The sequence below is a fragment of the Orbicella faveolata genome, unplaced genomic scaffold (assembly GCF_042242905.1).
Source record: "Orbicella faveolata isolate gen_17 unplaced genomic scaffold, um_ofav_v1 contig_24, whole genome shotgun sequence".
In the NCBI taxonomy this organism is placed as follows: domain Eukaryota; kingdom Metazoa; phylum Cnidaria; class Anthozoa; order Scleractinia; family Merulinidae; genus Orbicella; species Orbicella faveolata.
The window spans coordinates 13,765,001-13,780,000 of record NW_028301552.1 but is presented as its reverse complement, the minus strand read 5'-3'; the positions used below and the strand labels follow the sequence as shown (position 1 = coordinate 13,780,000).

At 41.8% G+C, this 15,000-nt stretch overlaps 1 protein-coding gene across 3 annotated transcripts in view; it reads right to left on the bottom strand.

Annotated features, from left to right (window-relative positions):
• The window catches only part of LOC149110490 (uncharacterized), a 21,650-nt gene that overhangs the window by 6,395 nt on the left and 255 nt on the right, over positions 1-15,000 (bottom strand). Inside the window, exons 1-3 of one of the 3 annotated variants that reach the window (XM_089292021.1) lie at positions 14,945-15,000; positions 5,054-5,241; positions 322-4,417 (exon numbers count right to left, since the gene is read on the bottom strand). The exon at positions 14,945-15,000 is cut by the window's right edge and continues 255 nt beyond it. In XM_089292021.1, coding sequence (XP_089148147.1) covers positions 4,403-4,417; positions 5,054-5,241; positions 14,945-15,000 — 259 coding nt within the window. In that variant the 3' untranslated portion in view covers positions 322-4,402. Of the gene's footprint in view, positions 1-321; positions 4,418-4,990; positions 5,242-14,944 lie in introns of those variants that run through there. The other 2 variants (XM_089292020.1, XM_089292019.1) reach the window with 2 other exon arrangements.

Genomic DNA, 15,000 nt, shown 5'->3' with positions numbered 1-15,000 from the left:
AAACAGTCCGTAGAGCGAATTTGAGCTAATTTGTATGATTTTGCGAACGGTTTGAAAAGTGAAACGCTACCAGTCGGGCATGAATGAGAATCGCCGTGATACGGCTCATACATGAACAAACATGATACACGGCTCCTGATTGGACGTATCATTTCCCCAAACGTGGAAAAAGCGATACGCGACTTCCGCTACTTAGAATGGCTTGTGAATGAGAACTTATTTCGCGCCTTTCAGTGAGTAAATCTCAGTATGTATGCAATATGTTTTAAGTAATATGCTAATTTTAAGTAAATTTTTAGACACGGCCTCCATGAAAAGCAGTTTTTATTTTTTTGGAAATGTTGTTAATTTTACTGTGGTTAGATAGATAGGTAGATAGTCGAGTATCTTAATTGACTGATGGAAATACCGTGGATAAAGCTGTCGTATCGTATCGTATCGTATCGTTTCTTTTACAAGGTTATGAGGGAAGGCAGGGGTTCTGGTCGGCACTGAGAGCGAGGTCCATGAATCGTTGAACGTGAAAACTGGCAAGAGCATCAGCGATTTCGTTTTTATGCCACGGGAACGTAACAAGACCTAGCCAGGAAATTGTGCTTCGTGGAAATGAGTACCAAGAAACGAACCAGATCCATGACCCTAGGAGCTTTGGAATTACCCGAGTTAATGATGGCAACAACAATGAGAGGAGACAGAGCGCCCACCCGGTGTTCGGGAGGTCATGGGTTCGATTCCTGTCTGGGAATCAGATTTTTTCTTTGTCCCACACTCGTGTAATGTTGATCAATTCACCTTTCACACGCCCTGATTAACACATCAAAATTGAAGGCGTTTTCCGGAAAAGTGAGGGTACTACACTGCGCAGGTAAGAATAATAGGGCAGAGTTCTTGCAATTCAATACTTATCCCTTTGGTCTTTTTAAAGAGTAAATGAGGGATCCAATTGCTCTAGAACCATCTACCATTTGAAAAGCCTCCAAACCCAAGTGATCAGTATATAGCTGCATGCGCAGGTCAGGGAAAGAGGTGACGTATGACTCAAGGATAAAGGAGCGCCCGTTCCATTTAGAGAGAAATACTCTCCACACTTTTAGATCTGAAGAAAATTCCTTGTTCAAATGGATGTGGGGTTTACGATGCGCTGAAGGAAGGTTCTGCCCGGGACTACTACTTTACAGACAAATTGCAGAGTACCGATAAGGGATTGAAAATCTACAATGTGAGTAGAACGACGATTGGTAAAAGAGACCAACAATTGCCGTATTCTGGCAAGCTTATCCTCAGGCAATCATCCTTCCGTACGGTTACTATCAAGTACAACGCCTATGAACTCTTGAACTTGTCAGGGCCCTATGGTCTTAGTTGCAACAGTGGGAACCCGAAGAAACATGAACACCTTGAGAAGGGTAGTAAGGCTCCCTAGGCAATCAACAGTTTTTATGTTCCGCTATGAAGATGTCGTCCAAAATGTGAATAACATGGCAAGGCTATAGTTTTGTTTAATGATATCGATCCATTCCAAAGCATCAGAAATTTGTTTAAAAAGGAAAGGGGCACCGCGAAGCCCGAATGAAAGTTAAGGTAAAAGACTATGTAGTACTAACATTGCCAGTAGGTGCCAAAAAGGTTCTAGTCTTTTGGGTGGATTGGCATAAGTTGAAAGGCAGATTTCGATTCCGTTTTGGCCATGAAGCTCCCAGGGCCCAGAGACCGCAGTATTGTGGTCGCGTCATCGACACTGAATATACATACTGCAAAGAATAAGGATCCTTTGCGATGTGATCATTTACACTAACCTATTCGGGGTAGGAAGGATGACAAAAAGTGCGCTATTCTACCGGGTGCTTTTTAGGGACCACACCTATGGGGTGACACCGCCAGTTACTAGGTAGAGGAGGAAGGAAAGGGACCCGCAATTCTCCCCAACTGCACTTACTTATTAAGCTTGGTTTCCAGAAACGACGTCGGGATGTTGGGGTCTAATATCAAGTTACGCGACAACCGTGTCTTGCAGGAACCAAGGTAACCAATGGGAGTATCATACCGAAGGGCATTGGTGAAAGCTTTAACAAAAGAGCATTTGGGGTGATTAACTAATTCAGGCGTTAATTTAGATTAAGCGGATGGATACTGAAGGTTTGCAGTCCGGTTGGCGCTGCTCCACCTTATTTTTGGTTGCGGTCGCTCGGGTTTGCTGGCCTGTTGCTACTTCCGGACTGCTTGGGGACTAGGGCAGTTGAACTGGGCGTGGTTGCGCGAGCTCCAGCGACCGCAACTGTGCGGGAAATGGCAGGAACGGCGTTGACAGCCAAAGGGTTTGTTGTAGTCAAAGCAGACAAGGGCTTGGCGGTGAGTCTTCCTGCTCGGGCCCTGGTCGGGGCAATCCTCCGCCTGATGGTACGGGCGAGGAGTACATTGTCTTCAAGGCTTTTTTCCAGAGGACGATGCAGGCCCAGAGGAGTCGCTGTGTTAAGGATGCGAGGCCTGGGTGTGCGAGGGTCGTCCGAGAAACGTACTTGGGCCTTGTGGCTTTCAAATACCCGCAAAAAGCTTCATTAACCGAACTAGACACGGTCTCCTGAATGGCCGACTTCTGAGTTGGCGAAAACACGGCATCATGGAAAATTCGTGGCTCGAAATCGACTGCTGAGTCAACGTTCGACTGCCTTTCTTCGTCGGAACTGTGGGTCTCCGCGTCGGACTGTTCTTTAGGGACATTTGCCTGCGAACCCTGGCGTGCGCGTTTGTTTTTGTGCACCCGGCCATCTTGAGGGCGACCTCTGGGGTGGCGTTGGATGTTCGTCGGTGCTGGATTGGTAGTCAGCCTTAGCCTTTCAAGCATTCTGGCAAGGGTTCAGTGATTGGAGGATTAAGGTTACGTAAGCGAAGGAGAAGAACGCTATCGAAAAGGTTCTTGAAATCGACTGCTCGCGTGGTTTTCGATGGCTTAGAACGTGAGCTCGCCATAAGTTTAAAGCTAAATTGTTATACTCTGTATCAGATGTGTACTCTCGTGCAAGCTGCCAGGATAATGACCTGTGACAGTGCATTGGGATTTAAATACAAGACAGTCTCAAAGTTCGACTAATAAGTACAGTTGCACTATGAACTAAATAGACGCAACGTGGTTGCCATAAATAGGCTAACAAATGTATGGGTCAGTCAAGGAGAAGCTAAGATATTTCACTGGACTACACGCCGAGATAACAACTAACGCATAGACATGAACTGAGTGTTTGAGTTTAATGCTTGAATAAGGGAACGTTTATTCATGAACTGAGCATTCAGTATTATATAAACTCTTGGTCTTCGGCCATATAACACAAACAGCGGTGATAAACATTTTAAAAACGTGCATTTTATGAACTTGACGTTTCGTATGTTAGTTAACATACATTTTCAAAAGTATAACCGTTAAATGTTTTCAAAAGCTATTTATACTGTATCAATGGAGGTCTGGAACTTAGACAGAAAAAAATCTGCAGTATAAATTTAAGACGTTTCAAACGAAAAGTGTCTGTAAAGTGACACAATGGAAAAGCTTTGACATTAACGAAAGAGTAGAATCTAGACGCTTTGAAATATAATTGTTATGGAGAGCTATTTAAGGTAATGAAATAATATTAATATATTTTTGAGGGACTGTTGCTATGGGTTCATTTGGCTTGTTCTTGTTCTTGTTCAGGAAATCATTGATATCAAAAGTGATGATGCCCTGAGGGTGACCATTTTGAAGCAGAAGCCTTCTGAGATCCTTGACAGCGGATTGCAACAATGAAGCGGTGGAGCAAACACGGAAGCATCGATAGGTTAGCGTGCGGATAAGGTTGATTTTGTATTTGCGTGGTGTAAATAAGCCATTTAAGAGAGTAAATTGCAGGCGAAGTTAGCGCACCCGGCTACTTATTTATATTTCTTCCTTTGCGCGCGCGCTCGATGTATGATGTGGCCTGAAGTTTGATGCGGAGAAACAACGGGCGCGAACGTCCTTAAGGCCCTGGCCAAACGGAGTCGCAAGTAGACGCAAGTTCTCAACTTGCGTCTACTTGCGACTCCGTTTGGCCAGGCCTTGCGTGCACTTGCGTTGACTTGCGATGACTTGCGCTCACTTTGGTCGAGATCAAATTTGCACGCAAGTCGACGCAAGTTTTTCACCGTTTGGCCACTCAACCCAAGTCAACGCAAGTTGAGAGGCGTTCATTAACCTATTATTAGCCAATGAAATACAGGATATGTCTGCCTTGAAATGGGTTTTATTGCGATTTGCGGGTACTTGCGAGGAAACTTGCGAGTCCGTTTAGCCACCCAACGCAACTCTCTACGCAAGTTCAACTCGCAGCTGCTTGCGATTACTTGCGAGTCCGTTTGGCCAGGGCTTAAGACTACAGTTGTCATCGAAACGTCAAATGAACTCTAGCTAGAAAGCAAGCAAGAAACGTTTCCATTTATAGCGCAACACTGGCAGTTACGTAGCTGAAGTATGTACAACAATTTAGCGTCTGCAATATTGACTAATGCAGGGATCTCACAGGCTTTTTTTTTTTCTCACTGGTCACATCTGAAACTTTAGAGACAAGTAACCGACCGCTTATTGGCATATCATTTGCAAAGTCTATTCATCCACTACAACTTGTAACTTGCTATCGTTAAAAAAGAATTCGTGAACGTCCCCCGAGCCAAAGCATTAGAAAATTTAAATTATGACGTGCTGCACAGGATAAACTCCAAGTCTAAATAATATGATTAAAATCCTTCTATTGGATATTAAATTTACCGAAGGGAAATCAGCCCTGCGAAAGAAAGATGGAGCTTCGAAAAAATCCGTCGCCTTTTGTAACACAATATCAACCATCAGTACCCAACCATGAGAAAAGAACAATGCCTCAATGGTATGCTTGTCAGAGCAAAAATATAGATTAAAGAACCTTCGTTGTTTAAATGTTTCCCTTGTCAGAAGTTGCTTAGACCTACTTAGGCCTGTCACTCTTCACTACCCCAAACTGGTTCAGGCCTGAAATTGGGTAAAACTTAAACATTGTGCAACAGACATTACCTTAACAAATCTCTCCGGGGAAACGGTAACACCAATTGCTGGCTTAATGGACGCATGACCACTTCCTGGATTATAGTTGATTTCCATCTCTGATGGAAATGGAGTTCCTCGACTCATCTCCCAAATGCGTCGTTTATCTATCTCCAAATTCTGAGCCATCCTTTGAATGCTACTGAAAGTGCTAAAACCTGTAATATCAATCAGCCAGTCAGTTCTTCAGTCAGCCAGGCAATTAATCAATCAATCAATCAATCAATCAATCAATCAGTCAATCAATCAATCAATCAATCAATCAATCAGCTGACTCGCTCACTCACCCATAGCGAAGATATTTGTTTACAAACATTGTTTTTGTTATTTGAATGTGCAACATGTTAAGCAAAAGAACTCTTTGTTTCACCAGCCAATAGTTTTCTTGTTGGCATATTTATGACAATAGGTGACGTCACTGATGCCTTTGCTATAGGCCTTTCCACAAATATCCGGAAATGTTTTGAGATATTTAGAAGCTTCCGAGATATTCAGAAGATATTAAGATATTTAGAAAATTTAAGGATATTTAGAAATATTCATAGCTTGTTTTGGCTTTTCCTCGCTATTTCATGAAACATTGCTCAGTTCGATTCTATGCCAGAAACAATCCAGTTCAGCGATTACTCACTCGAAAAAATATATTGCACATCACTAAAAGCGCTGAAGCACTAATTTTTCAAAATGGCGGATGCTGGGAACGTCGAAGTGCCTGAATTTTCTCCCTCAACTCGTACTACTGCAAGAACATTTTTGAAAATTTTGGCGTAAGTGATCCAAAATCAGTGTATTTTTACGACAAAAATAAGAGATATTTAGGGCCGTTCATTTTTTATAAGATAGGGGGTGCTGGTGGGATTGGGGGGGGGGCATGCGAAAAAAAATGGCTTCCGAGGGGGGCCATCCCAAAAAAATAAGGGAAAAGGGGGGGTCACGTGAAATATTTTAGTAAAACTTTAAAATGGCATAATGTTTGAATATCAAAAAAATTGCAATAGAATAAACATAGAAGGCAGGATACAAATTTATTACAAACTTTCCTTCTGCTTTAAAAAAACGTTTGGCAACAAAAAGCACTTGTAGCTACTGAAAAGAAGTATTTAACACTGTTATTTTCGAATGCAACTTTCACTGGCACTCATCTTCATCTTCGCTGTCGTCGAGTTCTTCGTCGCCGTTTGTGCTGCTATGGGAGTCTCTTTCACCAATGCTGCAAGAAGCAGCAATGCTTTCCGTCAGGGTGTACTCTTCAGGGTACATGAAGGTGTAAACATAATCTCTGACTTCCCGCTCAAGGTTGGTGGTGATTCTGCTTCTTGCAGCATTGGTGAAATAATTCCCTTCCAAGAGCTGTGCGATGTATGGCCCATCTCTTCTAAATAACGACGTGGCAACATCCTCAACTTTAATACACTCTTCCGGGACGGCCGTTCTAGGAGGGTACACAAGGCATTGTGGAAGATCATTTCCTAGCGGGTTTCCAACACAGATTCCATAAACTCGTTGGACGTTGTTTTCAGTCCGCTTCCTCTTTCTTTCATTTGACTTTCTGCGGTTTTCTTTTTTCCTTCTCCTTTTGTTGATGTGTTGTTTGAGTATGCCCTTGAATATGCTGTTGTAATTGCTCTTCTTATTTTCTAGTGCTTCCATGTCCTGCGTGACCTTCGTCAACTTAGCTTCTATACATTTGATCTGTTTTACATTAAAACTGTGGGCAAATTCTTCGCCCTGCTTTAAAGCAAGCCCATTGGACTGAAAGAGTGTGGAATCGTGTTCCCTTACATCTTTCAATATGACATTCAACTTTTCCACCATTGCTCTGTGCTCTCACCCAGAGAGCGTTGCTCTATTTGCAGATAAGTTTATTGTCAAATCAAAGTTTGTGGTGGATTATCTTCAGCATCTTGAAGTGCTGGAATTTAAAAGGAAAAAGAGAGCAGAAGAAAAGGCAAAGTTAAGTAGGGACGCAAAAGATAAATCATACGAGGATTATCCTTGGACTGAGTTGTGCGAAGATCTAACCAAGCTTAAAAGGCTACGTGTTCCAGAACTAAACGAGTACTTGAACCACCACGGGCTGAAGCAGCATTTGAAAAGCAGCAAGAGTGAGAAAGTAAAGGCAATTGTAAGACATTCATGCTTGCAGCAGAAGAGTCCTCTCAGAGCTGGCCAACCAACATTGAGAAATGCCAGGATATTGACACAAAATGACAACAGAGCAAGTGCGGACAGCAGTGAAGCGGATGAAAGTGACAATGATGAGGATGACAGTGATGCCATTGACTCTGGGGGAGAAGATGACTCAGGTGACGTCATTCTTGCATTCATCAATTCAGATGAGGAAGATGCCAATGAGAGGCCAAATGCCACACGCTCAGGGCGAGCCATAACTAGGAGATCCGAAATTGACTTCTCTTTCTTTTGATTTGTTTTTTAAACAACAGCTCTCTGTAGTATAGGGATTGTAAATATTGTCTTCATAGTGAGCACAATAACGTGAAGTAGGGGGATTATAGAGAAATATTAAAAAAGTTGAAATCTAGAAATTGTTTGTTTAATTTTCTTTTAGGGGGGGTCATCCCAAAATATGACCGCTATAAGAGGGGGGGCCATGTGAAAAAATTGGTAAGCTGAGGGGGGGTCATGCGATTTTCAAATGGTGCTTCCCAAATTCCACCAGCCCCCCCTCCCTCGTAAAAAATGAACGGTCCCTTAAAGGGTTTTTCGAGGTATTTATAAAGAAAAAAATTGTGATATTTAAAACATTTTTTGAGAATTTCCGGAAAGTTATTTAGGCGATTTTACGGGATATTTGTGGAAAGGCCTACTCACTCTCGTCCCGACCCACCCATAAACATGCACTAAAGAGAATACATTTGGCCTGCGGAGAAAGATTTGAAGACATGATAAATCTCGCAGTTCTAAGTTCTTTAAAAATCTTTAACTGCTCGGCATCATAGATTTAGTCTATAAGCGATTCCGTATTATGCCCAATGTATCCACTACAAAATCAAAATAATTTTCGGATTCTAAATGATCACAGAATACTCTGGTCTCCAGAGTTTTAGCCTGCCAGCAGGCTCTCATCGTTGGTGTTGGCAAACGAAGCGTGAGTCGGCGAGCGAAGCGAGCCGGTGGGAATGAGAGCCTGCACGGACGCTATTGTTTTCTGAATGCAGCCCCTCCGAAGGTGTCAAGATTCTGACAACTCGCTGGCTTAATGTGTCACACTATTAGCCAACAGAAACTAGGAAAAAAACATGAACAAACATGATAGCAAATTGCACGTGGAGACTTTAGTTTTAGTTATGCACATAGCACTTGTGTTTTGCCGCTCGCAACGTTCGTTCGTCAAATCTTTGACATCTTTAATCGCAGCACAATCTGTGCCAAGGGATTTTCGCCCCTTTACCTGATCCTGAATTATGCTGGTTAGCAGACAGGTCACTAACACTACAATATCTGAATGTTGACCTTCGTGAACTTTCTTGATCATCACCGCAGTTGCAAACAGTTGAAATTTAAAACGTTTACCGCGCGTATCCAGTTGTAGACTACGAGCACAATCCTGATCACAAGTGCTGGGACAGTTCACGGCAGATGACTTCACAGGCAGCCTATCTTGAGACCAAGACCGCGTAAGCCCGCCTGCCCCCCTTCCCCCCTTCCCCATGTCAATGTTGATAAAAATCTTGAAAAGAAAAAAAACCTTGACAACAGCTTCAGAATAGCCACGTGTCAAGAATTGTTCGCCTCCTAGAACAGTATTCTCCAAGTAAAGTGACGATAAGATAGATATTCACGTCTTATTCCAATAATAACGATTTTTCAGCAATCACGTTCGGTTTCAACACAACTGTCTAACCACTTTCTATTGTCCCTTTTTCCTTCTTAACACCATCCGATCTACTCTTCAGAATAGCTTCATTTTCTTTTAACATTTCTAGGGGGGAAGTGTCTATTATACTTGCTTCTATTCATCTTTTCCTAAAACGTCAAGGACGTAGTTGAAATCGTGGGTTTTAGCCCCCAAAAGGGAAAGTGTCCCAACAACTTATGGTCAGGATTGTAGTCTCTCTTTCGCTTAGTCCATCGTGCGTGACGCGAAAGAAAACCGCGAGAAAAAAAAAATGTCGCGCGAACTCCTGGAGGCGAGAAGCATGCGAAAGGAGGGACTACCGCCCAAAGAACAGACCATTAGAAAAGTGATGGAGGAGGGGATGGTGCGGAAAATACAAAAAAAATCATGCAAGGGAAGGCGGCTGAAAAAAAAAATCTTGCAAAGAAGAGGTGAAGAAAAAAAATTCCTGCAGAGTGAATTCCACCGTTGGTCTGACAAACTGTGCCCGGCTGAAGGGCACTTTGGCAGCCACTTTTTCTGCAGTTTTCTGGGTCCTGGTGGAATCCCATTCACCAGATTTTCTTTACAATTAGAAAATCGGACATGCTTCCCTTTCCAGGCTGATACATTTTGGCGCAGGAACCTAACAGAGTCCTAAAGTGATGACGTCACAAAAATAAAATTTTTGAAATTATGGGATATGATGTCATATTCTTATAGAGAATCCTAAAAGATGCCCTCATCCCAAAAATTAGCTCTGAATTGCAATTCCCGATAGAGATATAAGGGATCAAAGTTTGATAACATCCCATACAAACCCTTCAAAATTTGTTTCAGTTCCTTCAGTTTAGAACTGACTCAAAATTAGAGAGATTTATATGGAGCAGTACCAGGAGCCATAATCGGGGACGGAGACCGTAAGCGCGCGCCATTTCAAGTATTGTGGTTGTCCCCATGATATGGGACAATAATTCTATTTTTAGAACAAATTGCGCCATCAACCGCGGCACACGCGCGTGCATGCTGCGAGGATTTTTGCGGATGTCGCGCGGGGGAAAAGGCGTCCGAAATTCCCGAAATGTTTCATGTTTTTGCCCCACAACTCAACGCGTTTACGTCTGTTGGAGTTTTGCTTAAGTATTTTCGTCGTAAGCTGCTCCAGTTTGAGTGAAGTAAGACAGTGTCGAATTTAGGTATGTTCCGCTGTAAGCTTATATATATCGCTGACCAAGTTGTGTTCCGACTGATGCTTCTTTTACATGAGCGGTACATTACTCCACTTTAAATTTCACATATGTTGAAGATTAACAGCTTTTCCATTACACAGCAAAAAACTAGCTGGATATATTTAGATATAGCAGAGCTTCAGGACTTCATAGTTTCATAGCTCCTCTTGCCACACGTTTGCGAGGAATTTGTCAGTCTATCGCGACCGAAAAGTAAAACAAAATAATTGCTAGTTTGAGTTTCGCTTAAATTGTAAGGAACGCTTGAATGTTTCATCAAGGCTTAATAACTTTACGTCCGTAGATACTGCTCAGTTTTATTCGCGTAAAAATCCAGTAAATTCTCTGTTGTCGATGAATGAGAGCGCCCGCCGATGCGTGTTTTGTACAGTCAGTAAACATGACAAATTGTACTTCCGCCGCACTTTCGTGTGAAAGCGTACATCGAACTCAAACAATAGCTCTATAGTTTTTAAATATGTTTAAGATTGATAAATGTTTGAGAACATATTAAAAGCTAAGCTGAAAATATGTGAATAAAGCAGAAACAATCAGCAAAGTTACGATGACGCTTTCTTTAATCAACTTGGAATAACGATTTCGATTTTGTTGATCGAGTTATAAAAACTCCTTGTCTATTTTCATTTTCGCAGTGTAAAACTTCACTATGCTTATGTTGAAGAAACACACATGCTGTTAGTAGCCTTTTTTGCATTCGTGAAATTTGTTGTAGCATCTCAGCACAAGAGATAACGAAAGAAATCTTTGTCAAGATTTGGTGACAATTGAAAACACCGACTCGGACTTGAAAGTGCACGAGCTGCACTATGCAAATGAGCTAATTGTACGCGTCAGACTTTCCTTTCAAAAACCTTTGCAAACTCACCAACCAAGCAGAGACAATAAGAAACCATCAAAACAGGTTTTGGTTATGATTAAACATTGTCTGAGAAACTCACAAATTAACTCGATACCAGAGTAGAGAGTTTTCTTGCTATATCCTTAAGCATACGCGTGAGCTTACAACTAGCGTGAGCAGATCTTATTATTCATTCCCAGCGCGAGATTGAAGTCTTGTTTTCGACCCTGAAAAACCCACCTTTTCCGTTAGGTCAGAGCATTAAACTACATATAAGCGCCCTGGTTCGTATTCCCTGCCTTATTCCCTGCCATCGCTGTGAAAAATACGCAAGAGAATCTCTCAACTCTCACCATTTGATCACGCAACGTGACAACATCCACGCGAGAGCCCCTAACACGTGCGTGAATACACGCGGATATATGACGTCAGGATGGCGCAATTTGTTCTAAAAATAGCAAAATTGTCCCATATCATAGGTGCGCGCGAATTCCGGGACTTACGGTCTCCGTCCCCGATTATGGCTCCTGGCAGTACCAAATTTTCATCCTTTATATTTCGGCTGGGAATTACAATTAAGAGGTAATTGTTGGCAAGGACCCTTTTTTAACCGCGCGGCCATGGGCCGAGCGCGGTTCATGGTTTACCCGTGGTTTTTTTTTTCGTCTTGTATGCGACCAGAGCCAAGCTTTCACTCGGCCAAATTTTGAGTCACGCAACCTGTGATGTTTACTCGCCAAAAGCTGTTGAAACATTAATAAATCTCATCTCCGATACTGACTTTCGCGGGAAAAAAATTAAAAACCCAGCGTTCGTCAAAAATTATATTTTTTCAGCAGAAATTTCGCTCGGAACATATACATATTTATATTCGTTTGAATCATCGATGAAATGACCTTTTTCGGATATTTTTTCCTTCGGGGTCAACAAAAACCTCCGATTACAAAATCACGCCGAACCCACACGTTGCAAAAAAATCTCTTCGAAACCCTGATTTCGAAGCGATATGTCACTTAAGCGTTAATAGCTACCACACATTGGCAGGCGGTAAATCTATTCCTTAACAATCCAGCTTTATCGTGTTAAAATTTCATAGAAATCGAACAAAACCAGAATTAATTAGAATTTTTTGTGACCTCACTCCCTAGACTTGACCTAACAAAGGAAGCCATGGTCGCCCATAGCAACCGAAAAACACGAACATAACAAAGCTGACGTTTCGGCCAAAAAACTCCAGAATTATCGGCTGAGAGCTTAAACTTGAATGGGAACATCTTTTTCGAACTTTTTTCAACTGATTTAGACGAAAGACTGGCCTCGGCGGACTACAAAAAAGACCAAGAGAAAAAACAGAACAAGACAGCAGAAAAAGCCGATAATATTAATTCATCGCGTGGCTTTCGGCACGAAAACGAAAATACAGCTTACTTCTGGATAAATTCAGTCTTAGAAGCCAGAAACTGGTCCCAAATTACTTTCTGTATCCTTACAAATGTCTTGACTTCTATCTCCGAAAGATTTGGCCGCAATTTTTGAGCAAATAAACATTTCGTCGACGGTGACCGCCATTACGTTGGCTTGCATACTAAATTAGCTAACTTGACAAAATTCTCCCGTGGGGGGGATATGACGAAAAAAGCTGAAAGATGGCCTATAATTGGCTAATGATGAGATCATCCCACTGTCCACATTTGGTGAGAATCGAAAGTAACGCCAATTTTCTGTCACGTTTTCAATCTGTGGTCACTGGAGTGACCAAAATCGATACATCGGTCGGGATAGAGTTTTATTATTAAATTATATGACTTGTGTGACTACTTTACTAACCCTTTACTCGTGGAAAACACCAATTAAATTTAATCATGACTTTTAAGAAAGAAAGCTGTTGTTAATAGTGTTATTATCGTGTCATTTATATCGTTCATGCCCATACATATCCCGAAGAAAGTTCTACAAAGATTAAGACCATTAGGTCATCGGAGATTTGTCAATGGCTACCACTGAAGGTGCAATAATACAGTTTGTGTTGATCAAGTGATGTGATGTCTACAGTAAGAAAAGAATCATCAATGACTACTTTGGAATGTGCACTCCGTTCCGACGGTAGTGCTAAGCAAACAGTTAAATTTTAAAAGCGCGGTTATAAGATCTAACAGATCTTCTTGTTTAAAGATGCTCTATTCGAAAATGGCGCCAAATCCCAAAATTTCTCAAATTTATTTTCTGTGACGTCATACTATAGGACTCTATTATAGATGCTGAGTAGCCATGGCAAGTGATGGAACCATGTGCTATAAACAGCGATGCTGCTTGATTTATGCTTTGGAAGCCTCAACATATAGCAATGATTTCACAACTGAAATGTATAAATGAAGATTGTGGCACAGATGGGTACACACATGTCGAACTGTAACACTTTCCCTAAGATCAAGAAAGTTAACACGACTGATGCGTTTAGTATGGGCTGTTTCAATCTATTTTAGGTTTTTGACAAAATAAACGACGCATTAAATTCAAGTCCAATTGGTACATTAAATTTATCTGCAGAAAATCGTGGAAAACGCACCAAAAATGCTCCAAGTTTGCAAAATTTTCTGGGGGAGGGGGGGCACTCCCCCAGACCCCATTACCGGAATAGGCCCTTTGGCCCCACATTTGTTACTGGACGGCCACTCACCTGGCCACTCACAGAATCGTGGCTAAGACATTGATTCACTGCATGCCCCCCCCCCCCCCCTTTCCCCCTCCCCGGGATTAAAATGAAAGGAAATTTCAAACTTTTAGCTCTAAAAGTGGTCGCGGTCTTTTATGAGAGGTTCCAAATATAGTGGTTTGACTAGGAAACTTTTGGTCTTTTGTAAAACTGGTCACTGAGGAGAGGCGCGGTCGCTTTCGAGAGGTAATCGCAACCGGAGGTTCGACTGTATTTTGTTAATACTGTTCAAAACACGTGACCTTTCCAGGAATAGGTGCAAAATGACCTGATTAGTTGATCGATCGTTTGCGGTTTAATAATTTATATCGGTCGCGCTGACAAATATTACGAGAGTTGGCTTTCGAGACCACAATCAAAATTTGTTGTACTCTGTGAGTGAGATCTAGATTTTGAACTTTAAAAGCAGATTAACGGAAGTAATCAGCATTTTATGATCACAAAAATAATTCCTTAAGCGGTCTTTCTCTTTATCTGTGAGGCAGAGAGAAAGTTCCTTTGTTGTCGCCAGGTGTCACGTCAGCTGTTGTGACACTGAAATAATCTTTATTGATTTTTCGTGCATATAATTTTTGCAAGGGACGACAACACACAGACGCTCGCTCGACTGTAACCCATTTGCCAAACTCATTTACGAAAATGAAGCAAAACTTTCCTTTCCCGGCATAGTCACTGCATGTAAAGAGTGCCACAAACAGTAAGATGTTTCGTTAACAACCTAGTAACATTAAAAATGCGGGTGAACAAGGTAGATACCCGGCAGCCGGGAAGTGTTTTTAAAATACTACATACCCGACAGTCTGAAATTATTCTTGAATTTCCACGGAAAATCTCATCCAATCCTTCTTAAACACTGTAGATCTTTGCTTAGAAATGTCAAGCGATTTCGGCTCTGTGGTTGAGGAAATTTTTGGAGCTTAGGCATACTAAAAAATCTCGATGTTTCGACACTTAGAAAACTTCGTACCCTGACTCCGGTGTCAACTCTCACAGAATAATTTCTACAAAAATTGAAGTTGGAGCCCTGTGAGAGTATTCGATAACTTTTCAGAAATGCGAAGCGATCCTAAATAATGTTTTGCTTTTGTTAGTATGCCGAAGCTAAGATAATTCGTCCGCAACAAAAGGAAACAGTCTAAACGAATGTTTGCCACTAAAGAATTTTTTCCCAAAAGCGAATAAGCAAAGGATCGGGAAAGATTACGTAAGAACGTGTTGTTACCTGAACTCTCTTCAGTCAATATCTGGTCCTCGTCATCCAGAAGGAAGTCTATTCCC